Below are 20,212 nucleotides of genomic sequence, written 5' to 3' on the forward strand. Positions count from 1 at the left end.
CGTAAGAAATAGGATCAAAAGTAGATTTTTCAGCCCGCCTTGTTTCACCATTCAATGGCTGACCATGGCTGATCCAATATTCCTTATGCCCACTGTCTTGCCTTTTGTCCATATCCCTTGATACTCCTACTAATCAAAATCTACCTATCTCAGCCTTAAATATAAACAGGGACTCTGCCCCCACAACTGTCTGTGGCAAGGAATTCCAAAGACCCACAACTCTCTGAGAAGAATTTTTGCCTCATCTCAATCTTAAGTTGGTAGCCTCTTATTCTGAGACTATTTCCTTTGCTCCTACACACTCCAATGAGGGGACAGTTTCTCCCAGCACTTACCCTGTCATGCCCCTTAAGAGTCCTTTCTGTTTCAAACTTCTTAACTCCAGTGAGGAGAGTCCCTTCCTGTTTATCCTTTGCTCATAAGACAAGTCCTCCATATCAGGGATCATTCCAATGAACATTCTTTAAACTGTCTCCAATGAAATAGTTAAAAATCACACAACCACCTAATGAAGAAACAGCGCTTTGAAAGCTAGTGATTCTAAATAAACCTGTTGGACTATAATCTGGTGTTGTGTGATTTTTAATTTTGTCCACCCCAGTGCAACACTGGCACCTCCAATGAAATAATAAGTTATCTTAAAGTAGGAGGATCAAAATTGCACATAGTACTCCAGATGTGATTTTACCAGTACATTGTACAGTTGCAATAATGCTTCCATATTCTTATCCTCTAACTGCCTTGAAATAAGGGCCTCAATTCCAATAGCTTTCCTGATTACCTGCTGTACCTGTTCTAGCTTTCTGTGTTTCTTGTTCAAGTACTCCCAACGCTATTTACATTGCAGCTTTCTGCAGTTTTTCTCCCATTAATGGTGTTGGAAGAATATTTGGCCTTCAAGAGAATTTCCTATTAATTTCTGTATAGTGTTATAAATCTTCATTATTCACTGGAGCCATTCCATCCTCTGAAGAATCAAAAATGCTTAGGTAGTAATGAGAAAAACTGTAGTGAAGAGTCTGCAGGAATCATCTTACAAGAAAGTACTGCTAATGGAAATCTTGTCGACATCAGACTCAGGAGAAATTTGAATACACACTAATTTTCACATATATCCAGAAACATTTAAGAGATAAATGACCAATTAATCAATTTATGGTTGAGGGAATGATTTTGGTCAGTACATGCAAAGAATTGGTATTTATTCTTCAATTGTGCTGTGGGGTTTAGAATATCCACTTGAGTCTCAGATAAGGTAAATGGGACAGTTTATTATTTCATTGAAAGGACAATCTCTCTTACAACACAAGAATTCCTCAGGAATGGATTGGAATATCAATTTAGATTATGTGCACAAGTTCTGCTTGTTAGAAATCGGAGGTTAAAAAATTATGGGCAGGATCTAGTTGAATTTTTGTTATGCACTGACAATGAGCAAGGCCCCTTTCCAACAATACAACTTTTATTAAGTTGCCCCTCAGTAATGATACGCTAAAAAAAAGCACACATCTTCAAATGAATTCTGATAAAGATGAATCAGAGTTCAGACCTGTCTCTATAATTTTTTAGAAACCATTGGGAAATACGGAGACTCAGCAAGAGGTGGATGAGTAAAGATAAGTGATTTCTGAGTACAGACTATGATTATCACATGAGAGCCCAAGAGACTGGAATACAGCAAGTACATTAGCAGAGAGTCAGGCGATATTAGAAAATAGCTAGACAAATGGTAAGCAAAATAAGGGACGACTAGACAACAGCTAGATAGATCACAACAGAATCAAAGTAAGGGAGAAACAATACCAGGAGTATATAAACAGAGTTTGGGGAGCTCTGAAGAGAAAAATTGGAAGACAGCCAACTTCAAACAGAAGGCAGATGATCAAAATAGAAAACTACTGAAGGAATCAGAGCATAAATTAAGGAGAAAGGGAACACAGATGGGAGAATTAAGAACATAGCTGACAGGCAAATGCACAGCTGGAGCACTTCTGTAATAAGTCACAAAATGAGTAAAATAATAATTTCAGATGAGTGAAGTAAGACCCAAAATGCAGAATTAACATCAACAAGCTAGCAAATTAGAAATATTCCACAGTCAAACCATACCCAAATCACATGAAAGATTTAATCCTGTCTGCCTGGCACAAACTGGTTAGGTGGTTAGTTAACCTGACAGATGGATGCTAATGTGCTGCTTCCTTCTGATAAGCTTCAATTTTAACTTGCTTTTAAAGCAGGCAGCAAGGCCACCTGCAAAAATGTAATGGAACTTTTCTTTAAAGATACAGATTGTGTTCCAGTGATCTTATTAATGCATGACTGTTGTTTTAAGCAGAGACCTGAATGGATAAACCATTGTGGTTTTCCTGCTAAGTGAAACGAACAGTAGAAACACAAATACGGTTCAACATACCATCTTTCCCTCATGCCTTACTTCTACTATCAGGGAAGAATTCATCAGTGTGCAATAGCAGTTAGCATCCCTCTACCTCAGAAGACAATAGACTGCATCTAGGATATATGTCATTCTGAATTGAAGATCATCATGGTGGCTGTAGAAGCCAATTCATATATGGCAGTCCTTTCGACAGCTGGCACTGATATATATAGCATTGACCTGAAGTTAATTGGCATTTTTCCTTCCAGTAGGCTCTTCTTTCCCATCATCTGGTCATTCATCTGTCCACTTCCTTCCTCAACCAAGGATTCCCCAGCACGGTGGTTGACAGGGCCCATGGCCGTGTCCAACAAATCTTTGGCCCTCACCCCCTCTCTTCCCTCCCACAATAACGCCTCACCCACCATTCCATTAGCATCCACATCCAGAGGATCATTAGCCACCATTTCCTCCACCTCCAACAGGATGCCATCACCAGACACATAGTCTTCTCTCTTGTCAGCCTTCTGCAAGGACCATTTCCTGTGAGACATTTTCATCCACTGCTCGTTCACTCCCAACGTATTCTCACACCCCGCGGCACCTTACACTGCAGTCCCAGATGTAACACCTGACCATTTACTTTCTCCTCCTCATTATCCATCCAGGTGAGGCAGCACTTCATCTGCACTTAATTCAGTCTATTGTTCACAATGTGATCTCCTCTACATGAGGGACACGAAGTGCAGACTGAGTAACCACTTTGCAGAACACCTATATTCTGTGCCCAAAAAAAGACACTGAGCTTCCAGTTGCTTGCCATGTCAATGCACCACCATGCTCTCTGGCCAACATCTCTGTCTCAAGCTTGCTATAGTGCTCAGCAAGGCTCAGCACAAGCTGGAAGAACAGTACTAAAGAATTTTCCACTAAGGAATCTTGCAGCTTTCTTGACTTCATATAAATTTCAACAATTTTAAGGTTTGAGCACCTTTCCCCATGCTTTCCCCTACCCCGCACACCAGGCCTTGTCATTACCCAGGCTGCGACCACACACTACCCTTTGTCAGTTAGTAATTATCCTCATTAGCAGCTTTTCATTCCCCAAACTGACTTTTAACCACTCCTTTGTCTGTCCAACTGTTTTTCTCTCTCTTTGGGCTCTGTCTCCACCTATCATTCATCCCTCCACCCCCAACCCCATCCCATTTTCTGCAAAAAAATTAGGTATCTGCCTACAAAACCAAGAAGCAAGAAAATCAACTATCAATGTCAACAGCACTGGTGCAACAATACTGGCTACAGCATTGTCTTATCTGTTTTTCATGTGCAAGTCAGAGACTGAATAACCAGTTTTAAACTTTTATCTTTTAATACATGTGTAGAATTAGTTTTCTTCTCACCCATGACAATGAATAAGCTCACTCTTCTTGTTAATTCAAGAAAACCTGGCTAACTTAGTTTTTTTTTAAAGCATAAGTTAATTTGGTGTGGGAGAAAGGTATCCACAAAGGATGAATTTTTTTTGTATAAATTAAATTTTTTGCAACAACTGAGGAAGTAGGTGAAGAAAAAAGGGGAGCCAATTCCTCCATCCTCACTCAGGAGTTCTGACGAAGAATCGTTGGGCTCAGAATGTTAACTCTGCTTCTCTCTCTCTACGGATGCTGTCAACCCTACCAAACCTCTCCACTGCTTTCTGTTTGAGTTTCAATATCCCATTGGTAACAAAACAAATTGAGGAATCCCACCTAGGATCTGGTCAAACTATAGGGGGCTTTAGAGGGTGGATATAGAGAGAACCTGGAAGCAGTCATCACCATTTTCATCTCAATTAGCTTCCAATACAGAACATAAATACTGCTGTTTGTACTGCATTGCAACTTTGATCACCAGGCACTATTTCATGGTCATGCCCAAGGCTGCACAAACAGTGTTGGTCACCACTTCCATTCTGTAAAGAATTAGCTTCAGGCTGTGTGAAAAGGTCCTGAGCCAATATGGCACTGGACTCCTGCATGCTCCTTGACATTGACCAATACATCTAATATTTTGGTGCACTTACCCATCAGTGAACCTTTGCAGGCTATCCCAACAAAGTTTGTTTTCTGAGCCCTCAAAACTCACATATGGCATAATTCCACAGCTAGTTGGCACCTCGTCTGTTCTTTCTTCCTGCCCAGGCCAATTCATGCCTGATGTCTCATGACATGTAAATCTGATTTCTAATCTGTCCCGTAAGATCCCGTAAGAACAAAATTAAATCTATGGTATTGAATGACATAGCGTCGGATGATGTGGAGTCTGTGTGGGTGGAATTGAGGAACCACAAAGGCAAAAAAACCATAATTGGAGTTGTGTACAGACCTCCTAACAGTGGTCAGGACCAGGGACGCAACATGTACCGGGAAATAGAGAAGGCATGTCAGAAAGGCAAGGTTACATTGATCATGGGTGACTTCAATATGCAGGTGGACTGGGTAAATAATGTTGCTAGTGGATCTAAAGAAAGGGAATTCATGGAATGCTTACAGGATGGCTTTTTGGAACAGCTTGTCATGGAGCCCACAAGAGAGCAGGCTATTCTGGACCTAGTGCTTTGCAATGAACCAGACTCTATAAAAGATCTTAAAGTAAGGGAACCCTTAGGAAGTAGCGACCATAATATGGTAGAGTTCAGTCTGGAGTTTGAAAGGGAGAAGGCAAAATCTGATGTAATGGTGTTACAGTTGAATAAAGGTAATTATGAGGGCATGAGAGAGGAACTGACTAAAATAGACTGGAAGCAGAGGCTAACCGGGAAGACACTAGAGCAAAAATGGCAGGAGTTTGTAGGTATAATTGAGGACACTGTACAGAGGTTCATTCCCAAGAAAAGAAAGATTAACTGGGGAGGGATTAGACAACCTTGGCTGACAAAGGAAGTCAGGAAATGTATTAAAGAAAAAGAGAGATCCTATAAAGTGGCTAAGAACAGTGGGAAATCAGAAGATTGGGAAGGATACAAAAGCCAACAGAGGATAACAAAGAGTGTAATAAGAAATGAGAGGATCAAATATGAAGGTAGGCTAGCCAGTAATATTAGAAATAATAGTAAAAGTTTCTTTCAGTACATAAGAAACAAATGACAGGCAAAAGTAGACATTGGGCCACTTCAAACTGATGCAGGGAGCCTAGTGATGGGAGATAAGGAAATAGCAGGAGAACTTAACAAGTACTTTGCGTCAGTTTTCACAGTGGAAGACATGAGTAATATCCCAAAAATTAAAGGGTGTCACGGGTCTGAGTTGAGTATGGTTGCCATTACGAAAGAGATAGTGCTAGAAAAGTTAAAAAGTCTTAAAATTGATAAATCTCCTGGCCCCGATGGGATACACCCTAGAGTTCTGAGAGAGGTTGCTGAGGAAATAGCAGAGGCATTGGTTGAGATCTTTCAAGAGTCACTGGAGTCAGGAAAGGTCCCGGATGATTGGAAGATGGCTGTAGTAACCCCCTTGTTCAAGAAAGGATCAAGGCAAAAGATGGAAAATTATAGGCCAATCAGCTTAACCTCGGTTGTTGGTAAAATTCTAGAATCCATCATTAAGGATGAGGTTTCTAAATTTTTGGAAGAGCAGAGTCTGATTAGAACAAGTCAACATGGATTTAGTAAAGGGAGGTCATGCCTGACAAACCTGTTGGAATTTTTTGAAGAGGTAACAAGTAGGTTAGACCAGGGAAACCCAGTGGATGTGGTCTATCTGGACTTTCAAAAGGCCTTTGATAAGGTGCCACACGGGAGGCTGCTGAGCAAGGTGAGGGCCCATGGTGTTCGAGGTGAGCTGCTGGGATGGATTGAGGATTGGCTATCTAACAGAAGGCAGAGAGTTGGGATAAAAGGTTCTTTTTCAGAATGGCAGCCGGTGACGAGCGGTGTCCCGCAGGGTTCGGTGCTGGGGCCACAGCTGTTCGCATTATATATTAATGATTTGGATGAGGGAACCGGGGGCATTCTAGCGAAGTTTGCCAATGATACGAAGTTAGGTGGACAGGCAGGTAGTACTGAGGAAGTGGGGAGGCTACAGAAGGATCTAGACAGGTTGGGAGAGTGGTCCAGGAAATAGCTGATGGAATTTAACGTGAGCAAGTGCGAGGTCTTGCACTTTGGCAAAAAGAATAAAAGCATGGACTACTTTCTAAATGGTGAGAAACTTAATAAAGCCAAAGCACAAAGGGATCTGGGAGTGCTAGTCGAGGATTCTCTAAAGGTAAACATGCAGGTTGAGTCTGTGATTAAGAAAGCGAATGCAATGTTGTCTCTTATCTCAAGAGGGTTGGAATATAAAAGCAGAGATGTACTACTAAGACTTTATAAAGCTCTGGTTAGGCCCCATTTGGAGTACTGTGTCCAGTTTTGGTCCCCACACCTCAGGAAGGACATACTGGCACTGGAACGTGTCCAGCGGAGATTCACACGGATGATCCCTGGAATGACAGGTCTAGCATATGAGGAACGGCTGAGGATACTGGGATTGTATTCGTTGGAGTTCAGAAGATTAAGGGGAGATCTAATAGAGACGTACAAAATAATACATGGCTTTGAAAAGGTGGATGCTAGAAAATTGTTTCTGTTAGGCGGGGAGACTAGGACCCGTGGACACAGCCTTAGAATTAGAGGGGGTCATTTCAGAACGGAAATGCGGAGACATTTCTTCAGCCAGAGAGTGGTGGGCCTGTGGAATTCATTGCCACGGAGTGCAGTGGAAGTCGGGACGCTAAATGTCTTCAAGGCCGAGATTGATAGGTTCTTGTTGTCTAGAGGAATTAAGGGCTACGGGGAGAACGCTGGCAAGTGGAGCTGAAATGCGCATCAGCCATGATTGAATGGCGGAGTGGACTCGATGGGCCGAATGGCCTTACTTCCACTCCTATGTCTTATGGTCTTATGGTCTTATCCACACTATATCTGACTTGTAGCTGTCAGTGTGAAATCAGTAATAATCTGTGCATTCATCATCACTCTCTTGGTGCTCCTCCATTATCTGACCAAGTTGTACTTCTTGTCTATCAGAAAGGAGCACAATATTAAAAGTGTAATGTGAGGAGGGAGAAGTAAAAGCTATATCTTTACAACATGTGCAGCTTAAAAACAGATGAGAGTGTTAGATACAAGGAATTGAGATGTGAATGAAAATGAATGTGAGAATGAAGGTGAAGTATTAGGACATTTCTGCTTTTATAGTTTCAGCCCCAGTGCTGGCCTGGGCCTCAGGAATGAATGTCCTAACAATGGGCAACACAATATTCTCCATGAAGGTTAGGACATCTAGACACACTTGTTACTCTCTAGTTAGGTTCTGCTACCTCTGGTCATGCACCACCTTGACCTACAAGTGAGAGGGAATGTGTTGCATGTTATGTAATTTGTTTATGTGATGTGACTGTCATGGCTGAACAGCTGGCAGTGTGTGCAATCTGTGAAATGTAAATATGAAACTTGCTGCAGTCGTAAGTGTTAAAAGGTGATATTATATATAATTAATGTAAAGTTGGAGGCTTGATTAATATGTGTCATTGCAAGGTTATGATTGGGGTCTTGTATTTTGAACAGTGGCTAAAGCCATTGATGCATTTGGCAGGATATGACATTTGAAAATGCATTTAATGTGAAGTATAGAACTTCCTAGCCACTACATCTAGATCCAATGAGCTTGACTCCCCTCATTGACCTCCATGACTATCTGCTTCCATTGCTATTTGACAAAGTATCTTGAGGGCATCTGGTCATGTCATTTCCCCTTCTTTGCACATCCTACACCAAATCCTCCAAGCAGCATCTGAAACTTTGAATCTAGAAGTTTATTGTCTCTTCTGTGGTAACATTGCTGAATCTTTTCCAGGTTAGTTTTTCTTCAACTAAGTTTCTCTTAGCACCTACTAACCAAATAAACCACCCTTTTAACAGGTCCAAGTTGGCTTTAAGCAGTGGACATCATCATTAAATGTGCCAACCATCCAAAATATTGCTGATGTTTCCAACCAATGAAAACAGCAATTAGCAATGCTTGGATGAAGAAACAATTTAAATGAATGTGCTACATGCATTGCAATCTACAGGATGGTACCAGCAGATAGGTGCAGTTTGGCTTTGGTGCGATCTGACCTGTTGTGCCTCTCTGAACTGCTCCTGCTCTTCTTCGTCTGAAAAGCAGAATTAAAGTGAATACTAATTGGAAACACATCAGCACTGAAAACCTTTGGCAGAAAGGGTAATGTCTTGCATTGACTTGTCCTGTCCTAAATGGTGATTTAAAAAGTTATTTCAAGTGCATTTTCTTCGGCCACTTGGTTGCATACTCATTGGAATAGTGATTGGCATAAATCATGGGAACAACAGGAGGATTATGTTGGAGTGCAAGATAATTTTATTTTAAATCTCTTCAACGATAGTGTACAAGACAAGCTTTTAAGGGAGAAGCAAAGTTTGTCTCACTCATTGATTCTCAGATAGTTTCACTGCTGGTTTCATCAGTGTTTTCCTCAAACATTCAAAGATTGTCCATAATAAAAGCAATTGAAATAAGCAGCCAAATATTTTTTTATTTTTGTTTTATTTGTAGTGTTTTGATTCTAGATTAGAGTGGTGCTGGAAAAGCACAGCAGTTCAGGTAGCATTCGTGGAGCAAGAAAATTGACATTTCGGGCAAAAGCCTTTCATCAGGAATAGAGGCAGAGAGCCTGAAGGGTGGAGAGATAAATGAGAGGAAGGTGGGGGTGGGGAGAAAGTAGCATAGAGTACAATAGGTGAATGGGGGTGGGGATGGAGGTGATAGGTCAGGGAGGAGGGTGGGGGAAGGTAGCAAAGAGTACACTGGGTGAATGGGAGTAGGGATGAAGGTGATAGGTCAGAGGGGAGGGTGAGCTGGAAATGTGTTGCTGGAAAAGCGCAGCAGGTCAGGCAGCATCCAAGGAGCAGGAGAATCGACGTTTCGGGCATGAGCCCTTCTTCAGGAATGGCTGGGCTCATGCCCAAAATGTCGATTCTCCTGCTCCTTGGATGCTGCCTGACCTGCTGCGCTTTTCCAGCGACACATTTTCAGCTCTGATCTCCAGCATCTGCAGTCCTCACTTTCTCCTCAGAGGGGAGGGTGGAGTGGATAGGTGGAAAGGAAGATAAGCAGGTAGTTGAAATATTGGGCCACTAGGGCCAAGACCCTTGCCTCCATGACTACCTGGTCAGGTCCACACCCCCCACAACCCACCCTCCCATCCTGGCACCTTCCCCTGCCACCGCAGGAATTGCAAAACCTGCGCCCACACCTCCTCCCTCACCTCCACCCAAGGCCCCAAAGGAACCTTCCACATCCATCAAAGTATTACCTGCACATCCGCCAATATCATTTATTGTATCCGTTGCTCCCGATGCGGTCTCCTCTACATTGGGGAGACTGGATGCCTCCCAGCAGAGCGCTTTAGGGAACATCTCTGGGACACCCGCATCAATCAACCACACCACCCTGTGGCCCAAAATTTCAACTCCCCCTCCCACTCAGCTGAGGACATGGAGGTCCTGGGCCTCTTCCACTGCTGCTCCCTCACCACCCGATGCCTGGAGGAAGAACACCTCATCTTCCGCCTAGGAACACTTCAATCCCAGGGCATCAATGTGGATTTCACCAGTTTCCTCATTTCCCCTTCCACCACCTCACCCCAGTTCCAAACTTCCAGCTCAGCACTGCCCCCATGACTTGTCCTAACTGCCTATCTTCCTTTCCACCTATCCACTCCACCCTCCTCTCTGACCTATCACCTTCATCCCCACCCCCATTCACCCAGTGTACTCTTTGCTACCTTCCCCACCCTCCTCCCTGACCTATCACCTCCATCCCCACCCCCATTCACCTATTGTACTCTATGCTATTTTCTCCCCAGCCCCACCCTCCTCTCATTTATCTCTCCACCCTGCAGACACTCTGCCTCTATTCCTGATGAAGGGCTTTTGCCCAAAACGTCAATTTTCCTGCTCCTCGGGATGCTGCCTGAACTGCTGTGCTTTTCCAGTACCACTCTAATCTAGAATCTGGTTTCCAGCATCTGCAGTCATTGTTTTTACCTTGTAGTGTTTTGACACAACTAAGTTATTTAATAAAATATTTCAAAGTGCACTTTAGAATCAATGGGTACAAGGCCAATTTATCATTAAGACTTACATTAACCCTTATAAGAGTAAAAACAATATTTAAGACTAAAATTTGACTAGTGGTTCAATATTGTTCTCAGCTCAAAATCTCATGATATCCTAAGTCCAATCAAGATAAAGGAGTTAAATTGAAACAGAGAACTGTGGATGCTGAAACAAAACCAGAAATTGCTGGAGAAAATCAGGAAGTCTGGGAACATCTATGGAGAGAAAGCAAAATTAATGCTTCAAGTCTATTGACCTTCTTTAGAAGGATCATTGGAGTGGATCAAAAGCATCAGAGAGTTTGCTTGTCCTTAAGACTACCGAGGCATTAAATAGCCACTGTGACAGGGGAGTTTGGAGACAAGCCTGGTAGCCATTTTCAGTGCAGGAAGGGAGTACCTTCTTTAGGAGCCCCATGGCTATTAAAGGCATTACCCCAATAAAAATCAGCTGTCAGTCCTTTAACCTTTCTCTCCACCCCACTCCAGTGACTCTAACAGGGCCTTCTACCTCTCTCAGCCTCTTCACTTAGGTCTTCCAGACAGGCCTATCCATAAGACTGCACTTACCTCCAAATCTGAGCTACATGACTCTTCTTCCCCATGGACTGCCTACAATTCCAGCAGCAGCCACTGCTCGATCATGATGCTATCAGACTTACAAAACTGCCAGTCAATTATATTGGTAGGTATCTCTCTAGGGTGGAATCTCATTCTAGATGAGGGTAAAACTACCACTCTGAAACATTTAAAGTTGCTCCCACATAAAATTGCTATGAGGCAAGCAAATTCTGAGTTGGCAGATTTAAGGTCAACTTCTCCACAATGGAAGATGGTTGGAGAGTATTTCCCCTCAAAATCCAGCGCAGATGTACATAAATGCCCCCTTGATATTCAATAGCATTGTAAGTATAAAAAAAACTCAAATATTCTGCAAGCTTCCATTAACAACAAATCAAACTATATCAGCCACATAAATACTGAATGCAAGAACAGATCAGACTGACTTGCCAACTTCCAATTCCCTTTCCACCAGCTTTGAATCCTGTCAGGAGTGTGATGAAACGCCTAGATAAGTGTAGCTCAAGCAATATTCAGGATGCTCAATACTATCCAGGTAAATTAAGCAGTCCGATTGATAAGGACCTCATCCACAACCTTAAAGCATTGATTTCCTCCAACACTACACAATGTGACTTCGGTGCATATCAGCAATGAAATGGTCTGCAGCAACTTATTAAGGCTTCTTCAATAGCACCAGCCAGTCCTACAACTTCTACTATATAGAAGAACAAGTGCATGGGAACATCACCATCTGTAGGTTTGTCTTTTGTACATACCCACCAACTGAGGTCGAAGCTGCTAATTTATAATAACGACACAGAAGATGCCACAATGTAGAGATGGCCTCTGAGGATAGGTTATCCATTTTTAAATTTAAAGTGGTCAAGGTTATCTGATCATGATCATGGAGGAGCAGTCCCCTCATGGGACAGCCAGCAAATGCAGCTCGAGTTCGGAGTCAGAGAGCCCTAGGGAGAAAAGGAGGTGCTTGTTTGGAGGTGAAACCTCTCAGGCAATTCCGAGAGAAGTCAATGTGTTTGGACTTCTGTGGTATCCAGATTTGTATCTTGAGTTCAAGATCAGGTCTCTGATGATCTGAAGACATGGAGATCTCAGCCAATAATTGCAGACATTACATACCAGTTTTTCAGGAAAATCCACAGGCAAAGAATACATTTTAAAAAAAAATTGGTTGATTCATTTTCAAAAAGAATTTATGCTAAATTTTTAAATTTAAATTTATTAATTAATTTATTTATAAATGCCTTATTTTTGGACTGTTGAATCAATCTGGAAGATCTTACTAATCATTGGTATTTGAATAAATGTTGGGAAGAGGCCAAGGATAGATACTTTATATACAATGTATCAGGACATAATTTAAAACTTTTCACAGAAGATGCTATTTCAGAAAATAGAAAAATAATTCATTCATAAAGAAACTTACTGCTGAAACTCTAATGTTCAATTATCACACATTTTATGTAATTATCGACCAATCACAAATTCAAATACAAAGCAGTGCCTAAAAATGGCATAAAAATTTGGATCACACCATTTTACCAACATCAGATTCAAAGCTGGGAAAAATAAGCAAGACATACTGAGCAATTAATTTTGTGCTTTAAGGTAACATTTTTGAAACTATAGGAAAAAAAAGAACTTACCACAGTCACTGTACTGGCTAGAGGCAGACATTTGTCTCTTCCAAGTAACACTGGAGAATAAAACAGGGCTATTGTTACTTTTGTATCTATAGTAGATTGTGTTTATGTTTGTATGTAGACATGCTTCTATTTCTTTTATTAGCTAAACTTCCATATTTGTGTCAAGTTGCTGTGGTATGCACAATTATTCAGACATTATTACAAATGCTAGTCTGTTGCGAGGACTACTAATTTTAGAGAAATCAGCCAATTCCTAAAGTGTTGTCGTCTCCTACTTTATAGAAGTTGATTTCCAAAGCAGAATTTTTGGGTTGCACAAAGATCAGGGACAGAGATGGATGGGACCTAAAAATACTGCCCTGGTTGGCCTTCAAATTGGTGACTTTGCTCCTGACTGTAGCCATTTTAGGGCACACTGGTTTAGAGCTAAGAGGGTTGCTCAACCCCATGAGATGGGCACACAACGATATATAAAGAAGACCGGCAGTATTCCAGGGCAGTACTCTAGACCCTTTCTGCCTGCCTGGTTGCAGATACAGCCAAAGGCTGCCATGTAGAGAAATCTCTACTAGGGGTGCCCTGGCATTTTCTTTTTGGTTTATGTTTAATTTTTTTAAAAAGCACTTGGTGAGAAAGCATTTTCAGGCTGAAATGTTTCTCAGTTACTCACTGCTTACTACACCCAAAAGCTCCTTTAAAACGGAAGGCCTCTGGCTTTAAGAACAGATAAGTCACTCTTAATTGGACAGGAAATCTGTACCCATATCAATTAAAGAGCATTCTCATTCCAACTACAAAGAACGGCTGTCTCCCCCAGGATACTATTTAGGACTTGGGTTCCAATTCCTATTTCCTAGCCTAAAAGTGAAATTCAGCCTTCAATAGCAGTTTTTACTACTCCGACTGCAGGAAATGGGAGTGTGATAATGAAAGATCCTTCAGTGATCTGCACTGAATCTTCATGTCTTAGACACATGTTCTCCTCTAATCTCTCTGAAGCATGACCTGGGGTAGAATTAACTGACATGTCATTTGAAAGATAGTTTACATCACAGTGATAAAAACTTATAGAACACTATAATTAAATATTCTGTAAAATCAGTCCAATTTCAGTTCATATAGTAGTACAGGTAGAAGATCCTTTACCCGAACATCCATAAACCAAAAAGCTCTGAAATCTGAAAGTTTTTTGTGAAGTTGTTCTCTCGTTAATAAGGTTGTTTGGCATGCAAACAGTTAACCCAAGTCGATGCATGTCACTCAGATGCGATGTGGCGGGGCGGGGCGGGGGGGGGGGGGGGGGGGGGGCATGGCCAAGCACATTCTTACTTAGAAGTCTGCTCCTCCGGTAAAATTTTTAAAAATTTTACCAATAAACTGTCACTTATACTGAAAACCGAATAATTCTGAATTCTGAAAAACAGCTGGTCCTGAGCATTTTGGATAAATTATTACACATTACCTGTGTAATAAAATAAAGAATATATTTCATTAGCCTAATTCCAGAAAATTTCCTTCATGTAACATGAGATTTGAACAAGAATGACCCAAAGGATTTTAATTCCAGTAGCATCAGGTTATTAAAATGTATGGGGAAATCAAGATTAAACAAAAAAAATTTGCAATATTTACACGGTTTATTTTTGGTTTACATTGGGTGGAGAAATCCTTTTTCTTCTGCTATTTCTTATCAGGAGGTTCACTTCCTCCAAAGACATCCTTTGTCCATCAAACTGCTCCAGCTGTCCTCCCTCAACATTGCCATCTGTTGCTGGAGATCCTGGCACAACTGTTTAACCTTCCAGCTCAGCACCTTCCTATACTGAAGTCACCTACTACCAGAAGTTCCGTTACACTAATGTAAAAGTGATATTTTTCTATCTGTAACTGGTCTTAATATCCATTACAAAGATTGTAACTTCTCCAGCCTTTTTGTTATCTTCACAAACTTCTGATGTTTCTGTCTTATTTTTAACAATCAAACAGTTAATAAATTTGTCAGTTCCAATGTGCTAGATATCTCCTGAGAAATGCGACATCGCTAATAGAATGAACTAATCAATATTCTGGAACTCTTGAAATGTTTGGTCATGGTTTGGGTACACAACGTGGGACTATATTTAACCACGAAATACTTTAAGGCAATTTTTTCCAAAAAAAAGATATCTTATGAGAGGCTGGCACCTATTTAACCTTTCCTGATGAAAGGCTTATGCCTGAAACATCAATTCTCCTGCTTCTCAGATGCTGCCTGACTGGCTGTGCTGCTCTCCAGCATCTGCAGTGCTGACTTTCTCCTGCCACCTATTTATGGCAAATTGAGCTCTCCCTGAGGCAGCAAGGGTACTTCTAATTTCGAGGCTAATTATCTCTTGTCATGTGATAGGCCAACAGTAACTGAATTATAGTACACTGTAATAGAAGCAAAAAGCAGCAGATGCTGGAAATCTGAAACAAGCATGGAGAAACTCAGCAGGTCTGGCAGCATCTGTGGAAAAAGAAAGAGACTTACTGTTTCAAATCTCATTCTGAAGATGAGTCATACTGAACAAAGAGACCTCGGGGTGCAGATACACAGTTTCTTGAAAATGACATCACAGGTAGACTGGGTTATGAAGAAGGCACTTGGCGCTTATCTTCATCAGAGCATTGAGTACAGGAGCTGGGATGACACATTACAGTTGTACAAGACATTGATAAGGCCATATTTGAAGTACTGTGTCCAATTCTGGTGGCACTGCTAAAGGAAGGATGTTATTAAACTGATGTTTCTGGAAAGGGCGCAAAAAAGATTTACAAGGATGTTACTATGACTGAAAAGTTTGAGTTATAAGGAGAGGCAGGACAAACTGAGCCTCTTCTTGTTGGAGTTTAGGAGGCCGAGGAGTGAAGTTATAGAGGTTTACAAAATTATGAGAGGTATAGATAAGGTGAATAGACAAGGTCTTTTCCCCAGGGTAGGGGACATATGTTTAAGTGAAAGAGAAAGATTTGAAAAGGACCTGAGGAGCAACTTTTTCACACAGAGGCTGGTGTACATATGGACCAAGCTGCCAGAGGAAGTGGTAGAGGCATAAGATTTAGACAGGTACATGAATAGGAAAGACTTAGAGGGATATTGGCCAAAACTCAGGTAAATTAGACTAGTTCAGTTTAGTAAACCTGGTCAGCATGGACGAGCGGGCCTAAGGGCCGCTGTTTCTATGCTGTATACTTTGATGGCTCTATGACTGTATGTTCAGAGTCTCCAGAACCATGGCAGAGACCAGTAGTTATAAAATGTGAAGTGGAGCTAATAATAATTTACACACCAAACTTATTATCTAAATGTAAGTTGAGATGGTCTTTCCATGATATTTATGTTCTGCAAATGTTACATGTCAACTATCATCCCAAGCCTGGGTATTGTCCAGATGTTATTGTATTTAGACATGGACTGCTTCAGCATCTGAGGAGTCATGAACCTTGTTGAACATTGTGCAATCATCAGTAAAATCTCCACCTCTGATCTTCTGAAGGAGTGAAGGTAATTATGAAGCAGCTGAAAATATTTTGGCTTAAGACACTATCTTGAAGAACTCCTGCATTAATGTACTTTGACTGAGCTGAATGACTTCCAACAATCTTTCTTCTATGCCAATTCTGGGAATGATTCCAACTAGTGGTAAATTTTCCCTTGATTCCAAGTGATTCCAGTTTTGCTAGACTCCTTGATGTCACACCCAGTCAAATGCTTCCTTGCCTCAAGAGCAGTTATTCTCACTTGCCCTGGTAAGGTCTTATCCATTTTGGACTAAGGTTATGTTGAGATCTGCTGAATTTACTTGGTGGGACCCAAATTGAGCATCAGTAGGCAAGTGATCATTGTTGATTAAGTGTTCCTTTATAGTTTTATTGCTGACACCTTCCATTACTTTCTCTGACATTGCGTGAGATTGATGGACTTCAATTGGCCATGTTGGCTTTGTCCTGCTTTTCATGGACTTCCACATTACTGTGTAGATGCCAGTGTTATAACTGTTTGTGCACAGCTTTGCTAGTAACACAGTGCATCTGGAGCAAGATTTTAGGGCTATGACGAGAATATTGTTATAGCCCAGAATATTTGCAGTATTCTTTACTCAGAGAGTAGTAAGGGTATGGAATGCTTTGCCTGCAATGGTAGTAGATTCGCCAAGTTTAAGTGCATTTAAGTCGTCATTGGACAGGCATATGGACGTACATGGAATAGTGTAGGTGGGATGGGCTTCAGATTAGTATGTCAGGGCGGTACAACATCGAGGGCTGAAGGGCCCGTACTGCGCTGTAAGGTTCTATGTTCTGTGCTTTCCCCCATTTCTTGATATCATGTGGAGTGAATCAACTTGGATAAAGGTTGGCATCTGTAATGCTGGGGGCCATCATAAGGAGACTGAGATAGATCATTCAGTTGGTATTTTTGGCTAAAGGTGGATGCTTCAGTCTTGTGTTTTGCATTATATGCTGGGCTCCTCAGCATTGAGGATGCAGATACTTATGAAGCCTTCTCCAATTTAGTTTTCAAACACCATTTGGGACTGGATGTGGCAGGACTGTAGATTTTAGATCTGATTGGTTGTTGTGGGATTGTTTAACTCTTCCTGATTTGTGCTGCTCACATTACTTACCATGCAAGTAGTCCTGAATGCAGCGTCACCAGGTAGACACTAAGTTGTCAGATGTACAGATTTCTTAACATTGCATAACTCTATTTCTTTATATTGCACATAAGCATATAGTGTCTTATAGTACAGGAGATCATTCAACCCATTCTGCCTGCATTAGGTTTTCGAAAGGACCATCCAATTTATCTTCACACCCCATTGTTTGCCTCATAATAGTGCAAATCAGTTCTGTTCAATTGCATGTCCAATTGCCTATGGAATCTAATTTCACCACCATTTCAGGTAATATATTGAATCAAAACACCATTACCTGAAATCAAACCAGAAATTTGTGAAAGTTTAGTCTTATATTATTGGTGTAATATTAAATGCCTCTATTTACAAAGTTAAAACCAGACGACACCAGGTTATAGTCCAACAGGTTTATTTGGAAGTACAAGCTTTCAGAGTGCTGCTCCTTCGTCAGTTAGCTAGTGGGGTAGGATCACAGAATTTATAGTAAAAGATCAAAGTGCGATGCTACTGATGCATTGTATTGAACAAACCTAGACTGCTGTTAAGTCTTTAATCACTTTGAATGTGATTATGATTGCAGGTTTTGATTAATTAATACGTAAATCCCAGAACTTCTTTCAAGTCACTGTTCAAAGATAACTTAAGTTTTTATAAACAAAAAGGTGACATCTCAGTTCAGACAATGCATTAAAGGTGTGAGGTTAGAATCTATCTATCTGTATCCCAACCTAGAGTCAGACTGGTTTTATTTCCAAAGTAGGAATTTTTATAAAATATCATATGAACTAACTACTGACAGATAGTGTGCTTTTTGAACAAAATAGAATGAATCCGCAAATACAGATTCATCCCATAGACTTATACGTGCGTGCATGCGTGAGAGTGTGTGTGTGTGAGAGACGGAGAGTGTGTGTGTGTGCACGCACATGCGTGTGTACATGCTTGATGGAGTGTGTGCATGGGTGTGACAGAGTATATGCCTGTGAGAGAGTGTGTGTGTATGTGTATGACTGACAGACTGTGTGTATGAGAGAGGGTCTGTGTGAGTGTGATCATGTGTAAGGGTGTGTGTGTATGTACCCTTGTGCGTGAATTTGTGTTTGAGAGTGTATACTGTTGTGGGGTCACCTGAACCCAAGATCCTGGTTGAGGCCATCCTCATGGGTACTGAACTTGGCTAGCAGCCTCTGCTCGGTGACTGTGCGTTGTTGCGTATCCTGAAGTCCGCCTTGGAAGATGGTCACCCAAAGATCCGAGGCCAAATGTCCTTGACCTCTATCTAGCGATTATTGAGTAGTGTCCATTCATCCATTGTTGTAGCATCTTCTTGGTCTTGCTTCTGTTTATCACGTATTTCCTTGCCTTACCCATCCTGCCCAAATGCATCAGCCCGCACTTATCCAGATTGAATTCCCTTTGTCACTGAATAGCCCATCTGACCTTTCTATATCCTCCTGTAATCTGAGGTTATTGCTCTCAGTTTTTAGCGCCCCAACAATTTTCATAAAATCTGAAAATTTACTGATCAACCCTCCAATATTCAATTATTATATTTCTACACCACAAATAGCAAGGTTTTGTAGAAGAATAAATTGTTTTGTAAGCCAGCATGAAGGATAGAATAGGTTAATGATTAAAATTTAATAACATAAAGGATAAAGTGGCTTAAGAATTAAAATTTATTAATACTAACAACAAAGATGTTTTACTTAAAAGCATAAAACAGTAACCATTACAAAGCAGAAAACATTTTGGTCATAATCCATGAATCTTAGCGAATATAGACCTATTGGCCAGAATCCCTGGGAAAGAACAGACAGCTTCTGTGACCTGAACTAACTGTGATCTGTACCGGCTGTAAAACTGTAGTTTCATTCAATCCTATCAGTCTGGCTCGTTATCGTAACTGTGCTTGCTACTAAGATGAATAAATCACGTAAAGACTTTCCATGACTATGTTATAAACAGACTGTATTTCAAATAAATCGTTGGAGATGCCATCTATGTGTTTAGGTTCTCTCCTCATGCATGTTTTCTAATAAAACATTGATTTTGGACAAAGAGGTCATTTGTCTGAGCCTTGTTTTGGGTCGGTAGAAAACTTTGACAGCTCCAACACCTGTCCCTGCAAAACCCCACTGAACACAGGCTTCCAGTCACAAAAATACCTCTCAACAATCACCTTTACTTCTTGCCACTCAGTCAATTCTGAAACCAATTAGACAAATTTCATTCAATCACATTGGCTTAGCTTCATTATCAGTGTCCCGTGTGGGACCTTATCAAAAGCTTTGCTGAAATAAAATTAGACTATGTCAAATGCTCATATGTGTACCTAGTCACCTCTTCAATATGTTCAATCAAGTTGTTCAAACATGACCTCGCCTTAACATAACCATTCTGATTTTAATCTCTGCTTCTCCAGTTTCAGGTTAATTCTGTCAGGCAAAATTGCTTCTAAACTTTTCCTCATCATTGAGATTAGACTGTAGTTTGGCCTGTAGTTTCCCTATTTATCTCTTCCTCCCTACTTGAATAACAGTACCATATTGGCTGTCCACCAGTCCTCTGACAGTTCTCCTTTGGCCAGAGATTAATCGAAAATTATTGACAACACCATATTATTTCTTCCCTTGTCTCAACAGCATAGTATAAATTCCTTCTGGCCTGGAGATTTATCTACTTTTAAGCCTGCCAGACCACTTAGATCCTCCTCTCTGTCTATGCTAATTTCTTCGAATACATCACAGTCCTTCTCCTTGATTTCTATATCCATATTA

General features: G+C 41.0%; 1 protein-coding gene across 2 annotated transcripts in view; it reads right to left on the bottom strand.

The window, feature by feature from the left end:
* LOC140464972 (uncharacterized protein C7orf57-like) overlaps positions 1-20,212 on the bottom strand; it is a 134,730-nt gene that overhangs the window by 109,638 nt on the left and 4,880 nt on the right. For both annotated transcript variants that reach the window (XM_072560677.1, XM_072560676.1), the window contains exon 2: positions 12,775-12,824. In XM_072560677.1, coding sequence (XP_072416778.1) covers positions 12,775-12,805 — 31 coding nt within the window. In that variant the 5' untranslated portion in view covers positions 12,806-12,824. The remainder of the gene's footprint in view (positions 1-12,774; positions 12,825-20,212) is intronic.

This window comes from Chiloscyllium punctatum, chromosome 41 (genome assembly GCF_047496795.1).
Source record: "Chiloscyllium punctatum isolate Juve2018m chromosome 41, sChiPun1.3, whole genome shotgun sequence".
Lineage (NCBI taxonomy): Eukaryota > Metazoa > Chordata > Chondrichthyes > Orectolobiformes > Hemiscylliidae > Chiloscyllium > Chiloscyllium punctatum.